Below are 24,854 nucleotides of genomic sequence, written 5' to 3' on the forward strand. Positions count from 1 at the left end.
AGTGCTGTGAATTGTGCAAGACTGTTGAATCTCAGATCTGTACCTATGAAACAAATAATGCAATATATGTTAAGAAAAAAAAAAAGAAGAAGGTAGCGGGAGGGGAAGAATGAAGCGGGGGAAATCGGAGGGGTAGACGAACCATGAGAGACGATGGACTCTGAAAAACAAACTGAGGGTTCTAGAGAGGAGGGGGGTGGGAGGATGGGTTAGCCTGGTGGTGGGTATTGAGGAGGGCACATTCTGCATGGAGCACTGGGTGTTATGCACAAACAATGAATCATGGAACACTACATCTAAAACTAATGATGTAATGTAGGGGATTAACATAAGAATAAAAAAAAAAAAAGAAAGGCTTCTGGGGCACCTGGGTGGCTCAGTCGGTTAAGCATCTGCCTTTGGCTCAGGTCATGGTCCCGGGGACCTGGGATCGAGCCCCGCATCAGGCTCCCTGCTCAGCAGGGAGTCTGCTTCTCCTCTGCCCTCCCCCCTGTTCATGCTCTGGCTCTCTTACTCTCTCTCAGATAAATAAATTAAAATCTTTTAAAAATTTAAAAAAAAAAGGCTTCAACACTTTAATGTTAGTGTTTTAATGGAAAAGAAATTCATATCCTAGTGAAATTTCTCACAGGTGGCCAGATGCTTGTATCTGGTATTAGAAAGTTCCTATTTCAGAAGGCTTGAGTAAAAGCAAAATAAAGTCACTTACATCACCTAACTAGTGGTTTTTCCTTATGGTTTCTTTTGCTTGCTTGAGAATAGGCATTATGATTTGTTTCTTACCGGGCTTAATTTTAGAGTTAATTGCCAACTGAAAAAGGCCAACAGAACAGTCATGTTAGGTCATCTGAGGCCACTGCTTGAGTTTCTCAGAAAGAGCTGCCTACTGCCCAGAATCTGCCACAGTGGCCTATATTGTTAGGCCACCAAAGGGATGTCCTTTTTAGACTGAACTAGGAGGTCAAGCAAGTCTTAATTTCTTGGTTTCAAAAATAAATCCCCATAAGTGCAATGTTCTAATGGGCTTGAAACAAAAGCAGCTCTGTACACAGACAACTAAAACCTAAACCAAACGAGGGCCTCCTCTGAGGTACCTTCACTGTCAAAATCCACAGTATTTTGCGTCCCTCTCAGGAACTCTTGAATTGGCCCAGATGAACTGATTGTTCAGTTTCCTTTTTGCTGTCAGACAAAACTTCCATAATTGATTTAGTTACAGTAGCATATTACTAAGCCGGCCCCTTCTTAAGACTTCAGGTAAGGATATATACCCCATCATGATTTTTCTAAAGCTTAATTTAAGCTAGCATTTCACTACTGTACCATTAGGCTAATGTTTTCTTGGGACATCTAACTCAAGGGCTCCCGGGACCATTCTTATTGGGCATGAAATCAGATACCCATTTCTAACTTTACCCAAAATAACCTGGGCCATAGTAGTGGTAGGCAGCCCTGAACCTTTCTCCAGGGCAAATCTAAATTCCAGAGAGGAACTCTTGCTACTCTATTATAGTCACTAGATTTGTGGATCTGCCTTTTTTTTTTAAGACGAGAAACAAGTTTAGTTTAAAATTTAGCTATTTACATGTCTTCTGACTTTTCAGAGGGAAAGTTGGCACAAAGTACAAATTGTGAAGGATAGTGTGCAAATGAAATGAAAGTGTATTCTTCAAACGAATGGAGTGTATTATCTCCACGCAGATGGAGACTCATCTGTGTGACTAATCTTTGAGTGCTTCCTTCAACTATTTTTTAAAAATTAAGTTGATTTTTAGAAGTTTTACAGGATATTAATTTTTAGGAAAAACCATTTTTAGTGCAGAGAGGAAAGGTATTTTTTTTAATCCCACAAAAGAAAAATGCCCTGGGTGACTTTAATTTCTTTTTGTAAATCATAATACCTCGATGCATCATCATTCTTAGATTTGTGAGCAGGACAGGTTATAGAAGTTCTTTGCAGAGTTTCATTGTAGCTTCTTAAATTTTTGAAAATCCCATTTTAAATTTTGTAGTGTGTTTCTTTCACACTTAATATTTCCCATCACCCAGTCTCTAGACCACTGTTAAATATACTGCTCTCCTCCTAGTTTGGAGTGTCATGTTAATGATGCCAAAGATCTTTGAAAGGGTATTTTCCTATTTCTAACCTAAAGAGAGCAAATTAATGTATAAATGTGAGCAGGAAAAGTAGATTTTTAGATCTCGGAAGATTTTCCTCAATCTCTGACTTCATAAAATCAGCTCCAGTGCAGTAGTTGAATATCAGTTCCTGACATTTTTGTAGTAAATCACCTTTCCCTCACAATTTGCCAGATTTCAAATGTATTTTTAAAAAATACTGTTGGATATCAATGGCTGACCCCAGGTTCACCGAAAAGAAGTGACATTGAAACTTGTTTCTAATCACTGAGCTTCTTCAAACAACTAAGAAACTGTAAAGAAAGTTCTAAATAAGATACCCTGTTTCCAGAGCAAGTCATTTCAATTCCCATTATTGTTATGCAGTGTAAACTCGTGAACGCTGTTATTATCTGTTGTACTAGGATCGCAGACACATTTCATTACATATTTTGCAGCCAAATATTTGACTCTTGAAAACTTGAATTCCTCTCCAGAAGGGAGCTTCTTCAGTCTCTCTGAAGTAAGTGGTAAGAGGGTGGTTGCTAATGAACTTCAACAGAGTTCCCTGCTGAACTTCAGCGGAGTTCCCTGCAACTCTACAAACCCATTCATTATTTGGCCGATGTCTGCAGTCTGATTGCAAAAGTTATCATCTTATCTCAACCAATATACATTCTGGTTCTGAGATTTGGTTTTCTCTGTGCTAAAGTTAGTGGGACATATAACCCAGCGATAGTAACTTTATGGTTCTCTGCCAACCATTCCATTTTAAATGTCGATCTTGGTAAATGCTGTGTATAAACTGGGAGCAAAACAAAGCCTTCTATTTGAGGACTAGAAACCAGAAGAGAGTGAGATATGATGGAGGATGGTTTAAAAAAAAAAAAAAAAACTTGATTTAGTGTGTTGAATGTGAATAAAAAGTGACATCTTAACTGATTTCATCTTTATGTTTGGAAGTACAGTCTCAGGAGAGTTGAATTTAATATTACTACAAACTTTAGTCTGCTCTTTTTAAAATAGCCTATCTCAGATACAGAATTGTGGCCTCCTAACAGAACTGTGCTTCTGTTTCTTAGGACAGAAAGATTAAGCTTGTCCATATAGCTGTGTGTGGTCATATCTGACCCAGTGCCGGAGACTAGCAGAGAGTGGCCTGAGACAGTGTCAAACAGTCTTCCCCTTGCAGCTGCTCACATTTCCTCGTTTTGCCGTGTGTGTGTGTGTGTGTGTGTGTGTGTGTGTGTTTTAATAAAAAGTGCTGAAGTTGGGGAACCTTAACTTCATCAGAGAGAGAGAACAGTAACAGATTCGTTCTTGTTTTCTCTCTAGGGATAATTTTTTTTTCTTAAGATTTTATTTACTTGAGAGAGAGAGCACATGCGAGCAAGCACGGGGAGGGGCAGAAGGAGAAGCAGGCTCCCCGCTGAGCAGCGATTCCCCAGGCCCCTCTCTAGGGATAATTTATTAACACTCTTCCCTCCCTCTGTCTCATCTTCTACACCTCAGCTTTACAAATACACTCGCTATCTTCAAACTGAGGGTTACCAGAGGGGAGGTGGGCAGGGGAATGGGTAAAATGGGTGATGGGATTGAGGCGGCCACTCGTGCTGACCTCTGGATGATGTATGGAAGTGTTCACCTGCAACAGGAACCTTCACCTGCAGCTAATATAACACTGTATGTTAACTGGAAGTAAAAACTTAAGAGGCACCTGGGTGGCTCAGTTGGTTAAGCATCAGAGTCCTTATTTCAGCTCAGGTCATGATCTCAGGGTTATGAGATTGAGCCCCACATCAGGCTCCACACTAGATGTGGAGGCTGCCTAAGATTCTCTATCTCCCTCTCCACTTCCTCCCCTACCCCCACTCCACTCACGCTCACTCACTCTCTCTCTAAAAAAAAAAAAAACTTAAAAAGGAAAAAAAAGAGTTCAAAAACAAATACACTTGATATCTTCAAATTGCAGGAAAGCAAATAGCAGAAGGAAATATATTTTGCCATTTCAATCCACCATGAACTTAAGCTTCTTGAGCAGGGGTTGGCAAACTACAGTGCTCAGGCCAAATCCAGCCAGCCACCAATTTTTGTAAATAAAGTTTTATTGGAACACAGTCATGTCCATTCACTTATGGATGGTTAATGGCTGCCTTTGCATAAACGGCAAGGCTGAGTGGCTGACAGAGTCCTACCACCACACAGCCTGAGATATTTACCATCTGGCCAGGAAATGAATAGAATTCTAGCATTCTTTAACAGGGCAAGGCTTGCAGTTGATTGGCTAATATCTTTCAAATCATATTTAGTATATTTTTTTCCTACAACCTGTAAGAAGCATTCCCTACAGTTCTGTCCCCAAATATTTGCTGAAGGTGTCTCCCTGGCAGAAGACTTTGTGTATTCCTAAATTCTGATATAAGCCAAGGAAATCTGGTATGAGAGAAAGGGTGGCGCATCACGGTCACGGTCCAGCCCCTGCTGCTCCAGCCACAGAACCCTGAGCATGACACTTCACCTCACTGGACCTCAGCTTTCTCCTTAAAATGGGGGAGCTGAAGAAACAAATTACCTTAAAAAAAAGTGGAGGAGCTGAACCATGTTGGTCCTCTTCTACCTTGAAAATTTGATGAAGTCAGCCTTGAACACACTCCAAAAAAGAAATACGGTCAAAATAGATTTCTTAATTTTGAGGGAAAGTTTTTAACTATGCAAGAAGGACCAAAGATAAATGGTATCTGGTTCCTAAAGAAACAAGCTAAGAAAGTATTCCCAGTCTGTTTATTTTTATGTCACTCTGAAATTTTTTTTAAAAATATCTATTTCCAGTTCCTCTGCACCAGCTCAAATACGCCTTTATTTTTTCAAGAAACATGTATTAAACATCTCCTGTGTACTTAGCCCCATGTGAGGTGCTGTTACTGAACGTCAAGGAACTCGAGAGTCTGGTCATGGAAAAGAGAAAGCAGCCCTTAAACAGCATGTTCCAGAACCCTGTCCCTCAGGCAGCCAGGGCCCTCTTGGCTGTCGATGCGCTTGATGTGGCAGTCCTCAGATGTTGGTTTTGTCCTGGGTTCTGCATCATCAGTGGACTCTGGAGCTGGCCTCAGCAGCACCCTCTCTGCTCCTGCACCCAGGTGTTATCCCACAGCTACTTACTTCTGGGTCCCTTTGCTCCGTGCAGACAGCCCTCTTGGACAGGGACAGCCATCCAGATGGCTGCAGCCAGATCACACTCTGAAGCAGCTCCTTGACTCATGGGAAACACACACATACACTACAAGGGTGGGTTGCCCTACCACCGGCCTCACCCTGCTGGCAAGGGCTGCCCCAGGTGGCCTCCAGCCAGGAAAGAGGCAGGCATCAGTATGTTTCACTCAGGGCCACGAACATCACCTGTCAAGCTGCCCCAAGGACTCTCTCTCACAAAGGGCTCCTACCCGGTGCACCAAGATGGGCCTCATAAGTCACTGCGACTGGGCAAGCATCCCTCCAGGGAGTGGGATAACAAGCTCTCATTACTGGCACCTCCAGTTTCTGTGCGTGGTTCTCTTGGAGCACCCACCACCCTTCACTGGGCATGAGGAAGAAGGCAACTCCCTCTGCCCTCCTCCCCAGGAGGAAGGAAGGGGAGATCAAATACTTGCTCTCTTCATCCTGTGATTCCTACAGACACCAGGCTTCTGCCTCTGTAGGCAGAATAGGGCATGAGGGTGAGTACAGAAGGACCATTTTGGCTGCCTTTCAGCAAGCCCTAGAGGGATGGTTTCGCAGCACTCTAGCAGGCTTGGTGTTACTTCCTATTGGCCTTAGCTCTGGGCTCCAGCTGAAGGTCCAAGACAACAGGGGAAGTCCCAAATCACATCATTCTAGATAGTCTTTATACATGCTGCAGCCTTCATTTGTTCTCAAAACCCAGCCACGTCTCACTCCAAAGCCACCTAGACTTGAACTTTGAATCCATAAGAATGAGAAGTTGAAAAGCTACATATTTCTGATTACTGTTTTAAAACACTAATGTTACATTGCATTAAAGCATTCCTCCATGGAGGACTTTTTCTTTACCTGCTTTGCCCCGTTTCTCAAATGGTCTGAATTTGTTGTGGGTATCGCTAAAATATTGTGAGTCCTGGAGGCAAAAACCCAGTCCCAGAAATTGAAGAGGGAGATGAAGGTTGGCATGTCATGAATGCAAATCCAGATCGTCTCCAACTTGGGGCTCACTCAACTGAGATCCCTTCCAGTTGATAGCACTGGGGGCAAAACGACTCTGAGGTTCTCAACGGGTTCCAGCTGGCATAGGTTTCTGGGCCTTTGGCTGTATGTCTTTGGAATTTGGGAGTCTTTGAGGACAAGAACTGTCCTCTTTTTCATTTCCATAACCCCAGTAAATAGAACTGCACTGCCCAGTACATAGGAGGAGCTCAGTTGGTGGATGGATGGATGAGTCAACAACGGCTCACTTCTGATGGTGACAAAGTGAGCCCCTCCCCTCTCTGCCCCTTCCTGCCATGGTTCTTACTTGCCCTTCTGCTTCATGAGCAGGCAGTTGAGATTCACCATCTATCCTTAGCTATCCGTTGTGTCCAGTGCCTGCCTGGACTGCTCCAGTCCTGGGCTCTCCTAGGAGCTGGAGGGGCAGAGCCCAGTGCCCCCACCTCAGACAGAAGAGCCCTTCTTTTAATTCCTTCTACTGCTTCTGCCTTGATGGGAAGCACCCAACCTCTCCCTCGTCCCACCACTAGTCCCACTGCACTTTGGGCAAATATGTGATGAACTAGATCAGGCCAGACCAAAGAAGCAGAGGAAAATTTGATCTGAGCACTTTTTGGGGAGCAGGGCCCTAAAAATGTTGACACTCCAGGCATCTGTATGCCACCTGTGAAGTGGCTGTAAGGCTAGAACAGTGGATCTCGCTTTACTACTCTGTGCCTCAGTTTCCTCATCTGTAAGTGGGAATAATAAGGGTATCAACCTGATAGGATTGTCTGAGGTTAAATGAGGGACTATATGTTAAGCATTTTCACTAATAACTAGCATCTAGTAAGTGTTCAATAAAAGTAGCAATTCTTACTGTTGGACGACTACTGGTACTCTCAGAAGTTGGTACTTGTGCATAAGATTTCCAAATACCTAAGGAGTTTATTAAAATACAGATTTCTGGACCCCCTTTGCAAATTCTGATCCAGTGGGTCTGGAGTGGGGCCCAGGACTCTCTGTTTTAACAGCTTCAGCTGGTGCTGCTGCAGGTCCTCAAGAAAACACACTGACATAAGACCTAGGGAATTTTTCAACTTCTGGTTCCTTACTTTTGGTGGGTTGGTTTTTTTTCTTCTATTTTATATTGCATATATACAGTATTTCATTTATCTCTGTAGGCTAGTCTGGGAACCTAACACTATAGATAACATTATTTCTATGGGAAAATCTATTCGCTAGTTCCAAACTTCAAAATGTACAGTCCTCACGTACTGCATAGAGCACTGGGTGTTATACGAAAACAATGGATTGTGGATCACTACATCAAAAACTAATAATGTACTGTATGGTGACTAACATAACATAATAAAATTTTTTTTAAAAATGTACAGTCCTTAGAGATAGAAGCCATTCAGAGGATGAAGACTGCCCATGTGCATTCTACAGGGATTTGGGTGAACTTTTGTGAGCCAGCCACATATCACTAGTTCCCTAAATGTTAATACAGTTGATCTCTGAACACCGTGGAGGTTAGGGGGCCCACCCCTGCATAATCAGAAATCCACATATAACTTTGGCTCCCCCAAAAACTTAACTACTAATATCCTAGTGTTGACCAAAAGCCTTAGCAATAACATATGACAGTTGATTAACACATATTTTGTATATGTATTATATACTGAATTCTTACCATTAAGTAAGCTAGAGAAAAGAAAATGGTATTAAGAAAATCCTAAGAGGGGCACCTGGTTGGCTCAGTCAGTAGAGCATGTGACTCTTGATCTTGAGTTTGAGCCCCACATTGGGCATAGAGTTTACTTTGTAAAGTAAATAAGTAAAAAGACCCCTTCTCATTTTCTAGAGGAGAGGGAACATGGGAGGAATAGAAAACTTATCTAGAGACTCCTTGTGCTTAACAAGCTGGCAAATGGATACATAACCTTCTATAAAATTGTAATACCCGCTACTGATCTACAGATGAGGGTACAGGGAGATGGGTACTCAGTGCTGATGATACTGTAATTGGGGCAACCTTTAAAAAAAAATCATAAGACGGGCACCTGGGTGGCTCAGTCCGTTAAGTGGCTGCCTTCGGCTCAGGTCATGATCTTAGGGTCCTGGGATTGAGCCCCGCATCCGGCTCTCTGCTCAGCGGGGAGTCTGCTTCTCCCTCTATGATCTCTCTCTCTCTTTCTCTCTCAAATAAACAAAATCTTTTTAAAAATGATAAGAAAAATACATTTAGAGTACTGTCCTGTGTTTATTGGGGGAAAAAAAACCCGCAGTAACTAGACCCATGCAGTTCAGACCCATGCTGTTCAAGGCTCAACTGTATAATATTTTAAACAGCATTTTACTAGCCTACTTACACTGTGCATTTAACCTCTGATTTAGTAGTACTTTCTCAAAGCCCTCGTTTAAAAATGGTCACTGCTCTATCTTCACAATGTTCTTATTGGGCATCTTTGTAATTATGTATTTATCATAAGGCATTTTTATGGATGGTATGGCCCAACCCAAACAAATCATAAGGCTTTATCTTGCATCAGTATAAGCAAATCTAACTGTAACCTGAAGGATGTATACAGTCAGTATTTGACCTGTACACTAGCATTGTGGTACGTGGGAGGAGGGAAAAAAGAACTAAACAAAAACCAATGGAAAAAAACCCACCTATCTTAGAGAAGTTAGGAAATAGACACGGCAGACTAGCCAAAATCCATTTTAACTTTTCACTTTTCAAAGCAGACTGTCAAATGAGCCATTTTGTTTGAGGTAGAAATTAATATTTTAATTGCATTTCTACCCTACAGAGATTTTTCCTTAAAGAATTAAATTGTCTTCAGAAAGTCAAATTTTGGATCAGTTAGATATGTGGCATCTATTTAGATGATGTGAAATCTATTTAGATTCTTTTCAGTGTCTTCTCATGCTCTGTGAATTTGCAAATTCAAGAGGAAAAAGTTCATGTCCTTGATTTCCTGCTGAAGGATGCCAGCGCAGATACTGTTAATAAACAGCCCTAGTAAAACAAGCATAAACCTTTTGTGAGAACATTCCTTCCTAGAAGGAGTTGGGTTTGCCCTTTCCCAAGATTTAGATTTCGGTGAAAATTCTTTCAGATGTGTCTTGGCCAGAAAGCATTCTTTCATTTTGCTCTGTATCCATGTTAGTGACTATTGCTTCTACCGGAGCCAACAAAATACTGCAATTCTGAAATAGTGATCGATTTTAAATGAGAAAGGAAACTGCCACATTGACAGAATCTTGGACCATCTATTTGAAGATGATTTTCTAAAACAATACGCATAAGACTCCTCTTGCAACAAGTTTCACTGAATGAGTAAGAGATTATTAATGGGAGGAGACCACTGAAATCATCAGCCAGTGTTTGTCAGAGGAAGATATTGTTTAGTGAAATAATAAATATGCAGCTCTGAACGTTTAGCAAAGAATTATGAGTGTTGATCAGATTTTCTTCTTTGCTTTTAGCTGTATGACAAAATTAACACAAAGTCTTCGCCACAAATCAGGAATCCTCCGAGTGATGCAGTACAGAGAGCCAAAGAGGTAAGTGATATATTTTGTAAATGTATCTGGGAGTCATATTTGCTACCTTTATTGAAAACATTTCTGCTGCTCAGCAAGAGATGGTTTCCTTGGAGTCACAGTTGGACCATTACAGTCAGATTTAGTATTTCTAAGTTTACACTGAACATTTTACATACAGGAAAGAAAGAAAAGCCTCAGGGACAACAATGCCTCGATTTCTAGTTCTGGTTCTGCTATGTAAACTTGAACATGTTAATATATGAGTTGTACTTCTCTTTTTTAAAAAAAATTATTTTACTGCGCTTGGTTGGAAATAGGCTATGAAAATTTGAGTTGCTTTTTTTAAGGTGGTAGTGTTTGGAAGTTAATTAAATATCTATAGCAATTAAGTATACTGAGTTTAGAGAAAAGTTGTTTTTATAAATTGTCGTCTAGTGTACATGGCTGTACCTATTACCAACTTTTTTTTTAATGTATTTTTTTTTAATTTTATTATGTTAGTCACCATACAATACATCATTAGTTTTTGATGTGGTGATCCACGATCCATTGTTTTCGTATAACACCCAGTGCTCCATGCAGTACGCCCTCCTTAATACCCATCACCGGGCTAACCAATCCCCCTACCCCCTCCCCTCTAAAACCCTGTTTGTCTCTCAGGGTCCATAGTCTCTCATGGTTCATCTCTCCCTCCAATCCGCCCCCCCTCATTTTTCCTTTCCTTCTCCTAATGTCCTCCATGCTATTCCTTATGTTTTTTTTTTAAGTAATCTCAACACTTAATGTGGGGCTTGAACTCACAAGCCCGAGTTCAAGGATCGCAGGCTCTGCTGACTGAGCCAGCCGGGCATCCCAACTTTTTTATTATAGAAATATGATATTGCAAAAAGTTTGGATAAGTAAAAATCCATCCATAATCCCAGCACCCTAACACAGTAATTTTCATTTCTGCGTATACACTTCCAATCACTACCATTTGCATATAAATTTTATTTTCTATTTTTTTGCATATAAATTTCATGTAGCTGCAATCAAAATGTATCTTTTCTTACTTGATGTTATATAATCATTTTTCCAATGTTTATACTTGGTCTTCATAAATATAAATTCTAATGAGGGGATAAATCTTCTTTGTTACTACTAAATCATAATGAATTAGCAACTCCTCCATTGTTAGACATGTAGTTTTTTTTCTTTCACTTTTGATGTTATAAAAGTCTGTATGCAAATTAATATTTCCCTTTAAAAACAGTTTTTATACAGTGAGACTACTAAGTAAAAAGAGTATGAAAGACAGAATCCCTTCCCTACCAGATTTTAAACACCACGCCTGCACTAGAGAGCATCGCATATTCACTGAGAAACAAGACCAAGGGTGCTGCTGGACCTGCCCATGCGGTCAAGGGCACCAGCCAGGAGAGGTTCTCTCTGACTTAGGGGATCACACCTCACTGTTTAAAATCACAGACTGTGATGGGCGCCTGGGTGGCTCAGATGGTTAAGCGTCTGCCTTCGGCTCAGGTCATGATCCCAGGGTCCTGGGATTGAGTCCCGCATCGGGCTCTCTGCTCCTTGGGAGCCTGCTTCTCCCTCTGCCTCTTTCTCTCTCTGTCTCTCATGAATAAATAAATAAAAATCTTAAAAAAAAAAAAAAATCACAGACTGTGAGAGTAGCAGGGGACCAGAGAGAACACAGAGTTTCATCCTTCCATTCCACTGGTACAGACACTCAAAGCATAAAATACACAGAGGAGAATTTGCTTAACTTCATTACACAATATGAATTAACAGCATAACCAGCACTTGTTAAGGGTTCCTTTAGATAAGAAAGAAACCCTGTAGTGTTTGTTTGGTCTTTTTCCTTCTTCCCTGAGGGGGTGATTGAGTAGCACTTAGGTATGCCTGAGAAATCTAAAGCCTTAGAGGTCATCTAAATGACCTCTTAATGGTCCTTCTTGCCCCAGTGTTAAGATTCTCCAGGATGAGGCAAGAGATTCCTCTGGGTGGATGACTTGTGTGCCCCTGACATCCAGTCCTGCTGAAGCAGTCTTTGATTGGCTCAATTTTAGGAACTGAGTGCAATATGTTTAACTACTCTGTGAGTCCAACCATCTATGGTTAGAACCACAGCCGTATGTTTACTCTGGGGGGCCGGGGTGGGGGGCGAACAGCAGAGGCTTTCCTCTGGTCTCCGTCACATAGTCAAATTTTAAATGGAGTAACTCCATCCTGATGGTAACGGATAACTTTTAGAGTGGAAAGAGAAGTTTTCAGTGGTTTTTGGTTTTTGGTTTTAACTGTTCTCTTGGATTCCCTGGCAGCTGATGCTAGGAACTATTCGCAGAAGCATGGTGTCCTCTATGTGAGGAGATGTGTGTGGAGAAGAACACTGACTCTGCCAGGCTGCAGGAAAATTACTGAAGTGTTTCTTTTCTTTAAATGGTTCTTTATGTGAGCCCATGTCATTTTAATCTTTCTAAAAGGAATCGACTGTTTTGTTAATATAAAAAAAGCTGCTATTAACTTTTATTACAGATTCATTTTGAGAGTGAGTTTGGAAAAAAAGATTTGTAGAGATATTTTCCCATTAAGTTGCTTACACCTGTAGTAAATATGTATTGTGGACTTGTCATTTTGTTTTGTATTTTTCAATAACCTTTCGGGTTATAGTTGGGTAATATAGTCAGAGAAATTATAGCAATTTTATTTTTTTATTGTCATCAATAAAGTCCTTTTATATTGATAACCTTTAATAAAGTGATGAATTTTTTCCAAAGTAATTGTTTTGCCTGCTGTAAAAAAAATCTATTCATAATTTTTAATTTAAAAGAATTCTCTATTTTCTAAAGCTGACATCCTGTTTATCCTGTTACACATCTTGCTTATTTTTTAGGTATTGGAAGAAATTTCATGTTACCCTGAGAATAATGATGCAAAGGAACTAAAGCGTATTTTAACACAACCTCATTTCATGGTAAGTACCAATTAAACTTCTATAGAACTAAAATCTCACTTTCAAAAGAAGTTTTTAATAATCCTCGTAAAATGTGGCCGTCTTCATCAGATACGTCGTTACTCATACAATATCAGACTATTAAGATTACAGTACCACTCTGAAACAAGTAATACATTATATGTTTAAAAGAAGATAGTAGGAAGGGGAAAATGAAGGGGGGAATCGGAGGGGGAGACGAACCATGAGAGACGATGGACTCTGAGAAACAAACTGAGGGTTCTAGAGGGGAGGGGGGTGGAGGGATAGGTTAGCCCAGTGATGGGTATTAAGGAGGGCACGTTCTGCATGGAGCACTGGGTGTTGTTATACACAAACAATGAATCATGGAACACTACATCAAAAACTAATGATGTAATGTATGGTGACTAAGATACCATAATAAAATAAAATTTAAAAAAAAAGATTACAGTACCAGGTAATACCAAATACATCAAGATCCTTTTTGTTTACTTTGTGTCATAGTCGTAAAGATGCTATTCCTAAGGTCGCTCTTCAAGGACTGTATGGTCATCACACAAGGGATTTTCTTCCTGCTAGGATAGTTCTTAAGTCACTGGAACTGTGTATGGTACTTAAACCACAGAGAACTCAAACTGGAGACAGTTTTCACTAAAAAAGAATTCTCTGAACCTTGGTGATTTATGGGAAGAATTCCATCTCTCCACGATGCAGACCTCTTACACTCACTTCATTCATTTCTATTGTATGGAAAATGGGGACAGCACCTGTAGTTAGCCAGTTTTAACACTAAATGGTTAAACAGAACTCAGAATAGATGAGATACCTTTCTGTGAAACAAGGTCCAGAATTATCTACTTAACTGCAATTCAAAAGCATGATTACAAGTGGAAATCCATGTTAAATATAACATTTTTTATTATGTTCAGTTAGCCACTGTATAGTACATCATTAGTTTTTGAATATAACATTTTTAAAACATTAGCTACATGGGGGGCCTGGGTGGTTCAGTCAGTTAAGCATCTGACTCTTGATTTCATCTCAGGTCATGATCTCATGGGTCATGAGATGGAGCCCTGTGCCAAGCTCTGTGCTCAATAGGGAATCTGCTCAAGATTCTCGGCCTCTCCCTCTGCCCCTCCACCCACTCGTGCTCGCTCTCTCTCTCTGTCTCTCTCAAATAAATAAAATCTTTAAAAAAGGGGAGCCTGGGTGGCTCAGTCGTTAAGCATCTGCCTTCAGCTCAGGTCATGATCCCAGGGTCCTGGGATCAAGCCCCGCGTCGGGCTTCCTGCTCAGCGGGGAGCCTGCTTCTCCCTCTCCCACTCCCCCTGCTTGTGTTCCCTCTCTCACTGTGTCTCTCTCTGTAAAAAAAAAAAATTAAAATTAAAAAAAAAAAAGTTCTTGGTTAATACTATCCAGAAAGATATTTGCTCAAAACTCCAATTATTGCACTGTTTCTTTTTAAATGTGTTCCCATTGTAAGCCCCAGCCCAAATTTGCCACCTCTATTTACAGATGATTCTTTCTACTAAGTTGTTTGAAATTGCATTATGTCTGCCTTTATTTGAAATAACACACTTCTGCTGGAATAATGCTATTATCAATATTTTTCCTTTCTTCATAAACTACCAGGCCTTACTTCAGACTCACGATGTAGTGGCACATGAAGTTTACAGCGATGAAGCATTGAGGGTCACACCTCCTCCCACCTCTCCCTATTTAAATGGTGATTCTCCAGAAAGCGCCAACGGAGATATGGATATGGAGAATGTGACCAGAGTCCGCCTGGTCCAGTTCCAAAAGAACACAGATGAGCCCATGGTAAGTTTTCTAGACTCTCAAGTCCCAGCCTGAATTAGGGCTCCCAACTTCAGCCTACACTACTAGGGGGCGGGGAGGGAAGGAGGGCACGAGAGTGTTAAAGCAGCCTGTTTCCAGGTCCTCCACCACCTCCCAACCCGCACCCAGAACTGTTCCAGCTGAGGCCATGCCTGAGGCCTCCTCCCACCTCTCCTTTCCCAAATGCTCTGCAACTTCACCAAAAAAGGACCTACCTGGTACAGTACTCCAGGAAAAACCTTGGGGGCACAATTTGAAATACTGGCATTGAAAAAGCGAATGTCTAATGACATTGTGAAAAACATCCTCTTACAAGATCTGTTGCCTTCAACAAAACCAGAGGAAGACTGATTTGGAAGGCATCCCAAGAACTGAGCAATGTGGCTAAAATAACATTCCTTCCATTCACATCTACCTCTTTAATATGAATTCATTTTCTTGGGGTGTAGGAATAACATCAGAATCAATTGATGCTGAACCTGCCTCATTGTCACAGAATCCTCATAGATGGGGAAAGGAAAATCGAGGAAAGGCTCCTTGGTGTTAACCGAGCAAAGTGGGGCGTGGGGCAGGAGGGCAGAGTGGAGACCATCCAGGCCAACCAAGCGGCGTGTGCAGAAGCCCACTAGTCAGAAAGGCTCTTCACGTAGTTTCAGAATGGAAAGAAGGCACCACGGCTGCCGTGTAGGAAACGGTGCCTGGCAGGAACGGGACACACGAGTGTTGAAAGAAAGACATGTTAAGGATTCTGTTCTTTGTCTCAAAGACAGTGGGAGGCTCTTGAAGAGTTTCAAGCAGGGAGAGAAGATCAGATTTGCATTTTAGAAAGACGCCCTCCAGAGAATGGATTAGAGGAGGACGAGCGAGGTTGTAGGGAGACCAGTGAGGAGATTATTGCCTCAGGACCGGGGAGAGTGGATGGGACTGGGAGCTAGAGGTGCGGAAACCAAATGGAAAGAAGTGAACATACTTAACAAAAAAGTAAAATCAATAGACCTGGATAATAGATTGATGGTGGGGACTGAGGGAGAAACAGTTACCAAGGATGTCCCTTAAGCTTTAGATTTTCACAATCAGATGGACAGTGATGCTACCTATTGAGAGAAAGACTATTGGAAAAGTTCCATATTTGGGGGAGGAATCCTATCTTTAGGGGGAAGGGGGGAAAAAAGCATTCAAACTTAACGCATTCATATCTTTCCCTCGGAGCATAGAAAAGGGATATTGGGATATAGAAAAACAAATTCCCTACTTAAGAAAGTTGCCCAGTTGCTTTCCAAATTAAAGGGAGAGCTACAGAGCAGTGATTCTCTGACTGCCATTTCCAAAGAGCCCTCAAGCCTAGATGTTTCCGGTTGTAATTCTCACTTACTGATCTCTGCCCAGCACTTGCAGCAGGCAGGGGGCATGTGAATCACTTCAACCCCTTTTTGGTGCCATCCAAACAACCCTCTGGCTTAAGAGCACAGGCAGTAGCAGCCTTTGGCTGCCTTGGGCAGATCACTTCAAGTCTGCTCCTACTTTGCTTAGCAATTATTGCCAGAAGCATACTTGACTAAATGACCCCCAAGATCCCACCTGGCTCTGAAGGTCTAGTATCCATTTATTCATATTATCTATTCATTCACTCATTTAGCAAATGATTGTTAAGTGCCTACTGTGCACCAATCACTGTGTTGGATGCCAGTGATGTAGCAGCAGGTAAGACACGGCCTCTTCCCAGAGCTCACTTTCCCCAGGGCTGCCAGCATCAAATCAGTAAGTAGGCAGTTCAGCACAGTTTGCTAAACACGAACAGTTATGATAGAGCTATAGAGGAGAGAAGGCTGTGTCCAAGAGGCAAGAAGAAGTGATGACATTCAGCCAAGCAAAATAGACAGGAAAGCTGGAAGGACCACAAGAAGGAGGCCCAGAAGTGTCCTGTGATCATCATATTCTAAAGCAGCCCAATGACATTTGTGTGATCTTTTCTATGGAGGCTCACTACCTAAACACCATAGACTGAGTAAAAATGTATCCCTCAGTTACTTTTCTCAGAGAGCATAAAATGGCCCTGAGTCTCCCCTAAAAGTCTCCTTAAAAAAAGCCCTTCTCTGTTCTATCTTTGATCCTACTGAAAGTGTGCGTTCTCCCTTTGACTGGTTGCCATAAAAATGGGAATTATTTGATGTAAAATATTTTCAACAATGGAATACAGTTCTCCATTACATTTAATACAGCTTCATTTGCTTGGTTAGTTGTCTTATTAAAAGCATTATATTACTGTGCAGGATATGCCTATATTATCTCTTTTGTTTTTTGGACCTTCTGTAACGTGTCCAACTATGTTAGATCCACCCTACAAGGGTGATACGCTCCCATTTACACCCTTGTTTTCCCATTTACAAATTCACCTTGAAATTACTCTCAGTTGACTGAGACTCCCTTAGTCGCAAGTGATGAAGACCGGACTTGAACTAGCTTGGACAATAGGGGAAAGGCTTATATAAACAAGGAAAGGCCAGGAGTCTACCCCAAGCTGGGGGTAGGTTCATGAGTAGGCACCCATCCCAAGCTGGACCAGTCCCTTCCCTGGAATTTGGGAACTTGGGAACAGAGAGAACATGAGTCAGTTCCTCTCTGCAAAGAAATGTTTGGGGCAGACAAAATAATAAATGTTATTAACTCTAGTCGGTTTGAGGTGAACTTCCCCCTAGTCATAAGAGACCCTGTCTGTCTCATCACTGTTGTCTATTCACTAGTGAATAGTCTCATTCATTATGTGCCTAGCAGAGTACCTGCCCACATAACAGGATCGCAGTAACATTGGTTGAATGAATACATTATTAATTTCAAGGATTGAACCCCCATCATACTGTCATTTCCCTTATGAAATTAGATTTAAATTACACATTAATTTATAGCATTTCTCCAGGAACACCTCTCTTGGTAACCTACATGCTGATTGAATATACAAGTTGGAAATGAAACTTGAACATTACAGTTGAATGTTGGGACTAGAAACATTTTGATATACCAGTTTTTCACATTGCTTGCCTACCACTTCTAAGAACTGCAAAATAGGAACCAAGCAAAGTTACATTTTGTGGAATTGTGCAGATTCAGTGTCTAAATTATAAAGGTTCAAATATTTTCATGAAGCTTTCCAACAGAGTATTATTCTCCAATGAAGAAGATAAGACAGTCCCCCTACCCTTATCTCAAAGTCAAGACTGGTTTTCACCAAGGGAACTTGTTAAAAATATAGATTTCTGGGCTCCATTCCAGACCTCCTGAATCTAAATCCAAAGAGTGAGTTTAAAAGACAGTATTATTTAAAAGGTCCCCATGTGATTTGTAGGATCAGCCATGTCTAGTACAAAAAATATGCTTATGAAATTTTATCTTATAATAGAGAATAATGGGAAAACAAAAAGTAATCTCTGTAGACCACTAGTCTGGCATTAAATATGTGGAGCTTCTAGTTCTGGCCAAGATGGAGTAACAAGGACCAGATTTACCCTCTCACCTGAAATAAGCAAAAAAACATAAAAGCAAACAAAATTACATGAAAGAACAATTTTCAAGACATTGGACATCAGTCAGCAAAGGAAAATGATCCCTAAGAGACAGGAAGCACACAGGGTGAGCCCTATGATTGCCTGACCTTAGTGACTTGAGAGAGTTTCCAGGCCACAGCACAGGAGGGGAAAACTGAGGCAGAGCAGGCAGACACCCTGAATTGAGGAGACAGAGCTGAGAATCCGAGGAGACCTAGGCACCTCAAGTGCATAGAACAGGACTGAAGAAGAGAGAGCTGCGCAGAGAGAGAACCCCAGAGATCTGTAGAGGGTCCCCCTGAAGTATTCATCTGAGTTATGATCAGTGCATTTATGAGAGGAAACTACCCAGAGCCAAGGAAAGACCATCCAAAAGGATTAGAGGGAACAGTACCGAATACTCACTGCCCATTAGCCACCAGCTGGACTGGAAAACAAATTCATGGGGCACTGCATAGAGTGCGCAGGAAGATCTTGTCTCAGTAATGAAGAATAATTAGCCCTAGGCTCAGAATTGCTCAAGACCTGCCTAACAAATCATGAAAGCAAGACCCAAAGGATCAAACTAATTGACCCAAGTAAGTGAACTATATATCCCAGAACAAAGCCTAAGAATATTTATACGAATAAAAAACATCTAGCATGCAGCAAGATAAAATTCACAATGTCTGTCCTTGACTCAAAGATTGCTAGGCATGTAAAAAAGGGGGAAAATGTGACTGAAAATGTGAATAATCAATCAAAACTGACAGACTGACAAAGATATTAGAATTAGAATGGGATTAATGGCAGATCAGACATTTGAGAAGAAAAGATTAGTGAACTCAAAGATGTGGCAATAGAAACGACCCAAAATGAAATACAGAAAAAGAATTTTTAAAAATGAAAAAAGCAGGGGTGCCTAGGTGGCTCAGTTGGTTAAGCATCTGACTCTTGATTTTAGCTCAGATCGTGATCTCAGGGTCATGAGATCGAGCCCCACATCAGGCTCCATACTGGTTGTGGAGCCTGCTTAAGATTCTCTCTCTCCCTTTGCCCCCCCCCCCGCCACTTGCATTCGTGTGCTCTCTTTCTTTCTCTCTAAAAAAAGGAAAAAAGCATTGCTGAGCTCTGGGACAACTTCAGGCAGCCTAACATATGGTTAATTGGATTCTATGAAGGAGAAGAGAGAGAAAGGATATTTGAAGAAATAATGGATGAAAACATTCCAGACTTAATGAAAGCTATAAATCTTCAGGTGTAAGACCACAATGAACCCCAAACCCAAGAAACATGAAGAAAAAAACACCAGGGTACATCTTAATCAAATGGCTTAGAAACCATGATAAATAGAAGATCTTAAAAACAGATAAAAATGTTACATACAGAGGAACAAAGATAAGAGTGGCATCAGACTTCTTATCAGAAACAATACAGTTAAGAAGAACAGTGTCTTTAAAGTACTGAAAGAAAAAACAAAACCTTGAGAGGTTTTGTCTTAGAATTCAAAACCAAGCAAAGGTATGTTTCAAAAACTAAAGGCAAAATAAAAACATTTTCAGACATACCAAAACTGAAAGAATTCAGTAGCCCTACAGTATAAGAAATGTTAAAAGACATCCTGATCATTAAAATATCTTTAAAAGATAATTGGCAGTTTAAACAAAAATAACAGCAATGTGTTTGAGGGCTTATTACATGTAAAAGTAAAATGTATAACTGTAGCAAAAAGGTCAGGAGAAAGGAAGTAGAACTATACTGTTAAAAGGTTCTTTTTTTTTTTAAGATCTTAGTTATTTATTTGACAGAGACACAGCGAGAGAGGAAACACAAGCAGGGGGAGTGGGAGAGGGAGAAGCAGGCTTCCCGCGGAGCAGGGAGCCTGATGCGGGACTCGATCCCAGGAACCTAGGATCATGACCTGAGCTGAAGGCAGATGCTTAACGACTGAGACACCCAGGCACCCCTGTTAAAAGATTCTTATACTATATGTGACATTGTATGATATCACTTGAAGGTAGACTGTGATAAGTTAAAGATGTATCCTATCAGCCCTGAAGCAACCACTGAAACAACAAAACCGAATTATAGCCCATCAGACAACACAGGAGAGAAAATAGAATAAAAATAAACTAATCCAAAAGAAGGCAGAAAAAGAGGAAAAAAGGGAACATGGAACAGATGGAACAAAAACAAATAGCAACAAGAGGGGCGCCTGGGAGGCTCAGTTGTTAAGCGTCTGCCTTTGGCCCAGGTCATGATCCCAGGATCCTGAGGTCAAGCCCCGCGTTGGGCTCCCTGCTCTGCGGGAAGCCTGCTTCTCCCTCTCCCACGCCCCCTGCTTGTGTTCCCTCTCTCACTGTGTCTCTCTCTGTCAAATAAATAAATAAAATCTTTAAGAAAAATAAATAGCAACAAGATATATTTATACCTGACTATGTTAATAATCCTGTGAAATGCAAATAGTCTAAATTCCCCAAATTAAGAAGCAGAGATTGTCAGATGGGGGAGGGGGGCAAACCCAACTATATATTGCCTACAAGAATTGCTTTGTACATAGACAAATAGCTTCAAAGTAAAAGGATGGAAGAAGACGTATTATGATGGCATTAAACAAAAGGAAGCTGGAGTGGCTATATTAATATCAAGGTATAATTCTCAGACCACATTATGATTAAGTTGGAGATGAATAACAGACCTTGGGAAAATTGCCCAAGCATTTGAAAACTAAATAACACAATTCTAAATAACCCATGGATCAAAGAAGAAATGAAAAGGGAAATTAAAAAGTATTTTGAAGTGAATGAAAATGAAACAACAACATACCAGAATTTCTGGGATGCTGTGAAAGCAGTACTTAGGGAGAAATGCATAGCACTAAACACCTATATTAGAAAAGAGATATCTTAAATGACCTCAGCTTCTACCTTAAGAAACTAGAACAAAAAAGAGCACATTAGACACAAAGTGAGTGAAAGAAAAGAAATAATAAAGATCAAAATGGAAATTAATGAAATAGAAAACAGAATAGAGAGAAAAATCAATAAAACAAGCTTTTTCTTTGAGAAGGTCAGATTGATCAGGAAAAAAAGACGACATTAATGACCAGTATCCCGCATAAAAGAGTAACACTACTACAGAATCTACAGACATAAAAAGTATAAGGAAATCTTTTTTTTTTTTTAAAGATTTTATTTATTTATTTGACAGAGAGACACAGCGAGAGAGGGAACACAAGCAAGGGGAGTGGGAGAGGGAGAAGCAGGCTCCCGGCTGAGCAGGGAGCCAGACGCGGGACTCGATCCCAGGACCCTGGGATCATGACCTGAGCCAAAGGCATAAGGAAATCTTATAAACAATTTTATGCCAAGAAATTCAGCAACTTAGATGAAATGGACAAATTCCCTGGAAGACAGAAGCACACCAAAGCTCACTTAAGGAATACACTGGATTGCCCTAAACTATTTAAAAATTGAATTTGGAGGAGGAGTAGGAGACCCAAATTTCATCTTGTCCCAGGAATTCAGCCAGATAGTTATCAAACCATTCTGAACACCTACAAACTCAACAGGAGATCAAAGAAAAGAATAGCAGCAACTCTCTGAACAGAAAAGCGACCACTTTCTAGAAGGTAGGACTGCAGAGAAGTGAATCCGAGGCAATATTCGGGAGGATAGACGGCGGGGGAGGGGGCCTCCGTCAGCCACTACCGGCAAGTGATAGAACCGTGGAGCACAAAATCGGAACTTTTAGAAGTCTGCTCCGCTGAGGGACGTCGCTCCAGTGGCTCCAGTGGAACCCTCGCTGGGACAGTGTGGTCTCAGGACCCTCGGGGTCACAGAAGGAACGGGGGTGCCCGAGTGCGGCAGAGCTTCCAGGCACCAGAGCGGGGAAGCCAGTTGCAGAGACGGAGTGAGGAGTGGGCTCTCAGCTCGGGGTTGCCATAAACCGTGATCCGTGGCACAGTCAGGCCACTGCTCCTCCAGCAGGGACCCAACAAGTGGCAGATCCGGGGAGACTCCCCTTCCTCCCCTGGGAGGAGCAGCACAGGAGCGCACTGCAGGGATCTGCTGGGTTTAGAGACTCCACATGGGGTCGGGTGCCAGAGATAGAAACGCTCAGTCACAGGCCGGGTGAGCACGGAGTGTGGCCAGAGACCAGGGAGACGGGAGTGACTGACTGCTTTTCTCTGGGCCTCACTGAGGAGTGGGGCCCCGAGTTCTTGGCTCCTCCAGGGCGGAGATTGGGAGGCCACCATTTTCACTCTCATCCTCCAAAGCTGTACAGAAAGCTTGCAGGGAACAAAAGCTCCCAAGAGCAAACCCGAGCAGATTACTTAGCCCGGACCCAGCAAGGGCGGGGCAATTCCACCTGGGGCACCTGGTGGCAAAGACATTTGAGAATCAATGCAACAGGCCCCTCCCCCATAAGATCAGCAAGAACAGCCAGCCACGACCAAGTTTACCAATCAATGAGAACAGCAGAACTCCAGCACCACGGAAATACAGCACATAGAGTTCATGGCTTTTTTCCCCCTGATTCTTTAGTCTTTCAAAGATAATTTTTTAAATTTTCTTTTCTTTTTCTATTTTTTTTTTAATTTTTCTTTTTCCCTTTCTCAACCAACATCTCATCAATCCCTTTTTTAAAAATCTTTTTTATTTTTCATTTTTAGAGTCATATTCTATCCCTTCATAGTAGTTAACCTTATTTTTGGTACATATATAAGTTGTTCTCTCTTTAAAATTTTTGGGATACAGTTTCTTCTAACAGACAAAAATATACCCTAAATTTCTAGTGTATGGCGGCTTTGTTCTAGTCTCCTGCCTGATCATATTCTCTCCCCCTTTTTTTTTTAATTTTTCTTTCTTTTTTCAACCAACTTTTTATCTTATCAATTCCTTTTATAAAATCTTTTATAATTTTCATCTTTACAGTCATATTCCATCCCTTCATTGTATTTACCCTTATCTTTGTACAATTATAAGTTTTTCTTTCTTTAAAATTTTGGGAGGCAGTTTCTTCTAACAGACCAAAATACGCCCAAAATGTAGTGTGTGGCTCTGATCTATTCACCAGCCTGATCATATTCTTTTTCTTTTCTTTCTTTCCCTTTCTTTTCCCCCTGGTTTCAGGTCCCTTCTGATTTGTTTAGTGTATATTTTTCTGGGGTCATTGTTACCCTTTTAGCATTTTGTATTCTCATTCATCTGTTCTCCTCTGGACAAAATGACAGGACAGAAAAACTCACCTCAAAAAAAAAGAACAAGAGGCAGTACCGACTGTCAGGGACCTAATCAATATGGACATTAGTAAGATGTCAGAACTAGAGTTCAGAATGACGATTATAAAGATACTAGCTGGGCTTGAAAAAAGCATGGGAGGATATTAGAGAAACCCTTTCTGGAGAAATAAAAGAACTAAAATCTAACCAAGTCGAAATCAAAAAGGCTATTAATGAGGTGCAATCAAAAATGGAGGCTCTAACTGCTAGGATAAATGAGGCAGAAGAGAGAATTAGTGATATAGAAGATGAACTGTTGGAGAATAAAGAAGCTGAGAAAAAGAGAAATACTGGATAACGAGGGCAGAATTCGAGAGATAAGTGATACCATAAGACAAAACAATATTAGAATAATTGGGATCCCAGAAGAAGAAGAAAGAGAGAGAGGGGCAGAAGGTATATTGGAGCAAATTATAGCAGAGAACTTCCCTAGTTTGGGGACAGAAAGAGGCATCAAAATCCAGGAGGCACAGAGAACCCCCCCTCAAAATCAATAAAAATAGATCAACACCCCAACATCTAATAGTAAAACTTACAAGTCTCAGAGATAAAGAGAAAATCCTGAAAGCAGCTTGGGACAAAAGGTCTGTAACCTACAATGGTAGAAACATTAGATTGGCAGCAGACCTCTCCACAGAGACCTGCCAGGCCTGAAAGGACTGGCATGATATATTCAGAGAACTAAACGAGAAAAATACGAGCCAAGAATACTATATCCAGCTAGGCTGTCATTGAAAATAGGAGAGATAAAAAGCTTCCAGGACAAACAAAAACTAAAAGAATTTGCAAACGCCAAACCAGCCCTACAAGAAATATTGAAAGGGGTCTTCTAAGCAAAGAGAGAGCCTAAAAGTAACATAGACCAGAAAGGAATAGAGACAATATACAGTAACAGCCACCTTACAAGCAATACAATGGCACTAAATTCATATCTTTCAGTAGTTACCCTGAATGTAAATGGGCTAAATGCCCCAATCAAAAGACATTAGGTATCAGATTGGATAAAGAAACAAGACCCATCAATATGCTGCCTGCAAGAGACTCATTTTAGACCCAAAGACACCTCCAGATTGAAAGTGAGGGGCTAGAAAACCATTTACCATGCTAATAGACATCAAAAGAAAACTGGGGTGGCAATCCTTATATCAGACAAATTAGATTTTAAACCAAAAACTGTAATAAGAGATGAGGAAGGACACTATATCCTACTTAAAGGGTCTATCCAACAAGAAGATCTAACAGTTGTAAATATCTATGCCCCTAACATGGGAGCAGCCAATTATATAAGCCAATTAATAACAAAATCAAAGAAACACATCGACAACAATACAATAATAGTAGGGGACTTTAACATCCCCCTCACTGC

The 24,854-nt window shown here is 41.0% G+C and overlaps 1 protein-coding gene across 1 annotated transcript in view; it reads left to right on the forward strand.

The window, feature by feature from the left end:
- CASK (calcium/calmodulin dependent serine protein kinase) overlaps positions 1-24,854 on the forward strand; it is a 327,853-nt gene that overhangs the window by 262,432 nt on the left and 40,567 nt on the right. Inside the window, 4 exon segments of the mRNA XM_081808983.1 lie at positions 9,811-9,888; positions 12,764-12,844; positions 14,480-14,668; positions 23,685-23,708. Coding sequence (XP_081665109.1) covers positions 9,811-9,888; positions 12,764-12,844; positions 14,480-14,668; positions 23,685-23,708 — 372 coding nt within the window.

Source organism: Leptonychotes weddellii, chromosome X (assembly GCF_054177405.1).
Source record: "Leptonychotes weddellii isolate Sample4059 chromosome X, ASM5417740v2, whole genome shotgun sequence".
Lineage (NCBI taxonomy): Eukaryota > Metazoa > Chordata > Mammalia > Carnivora > Phocidae > Leptonychotes > Leptonychotes weddellii.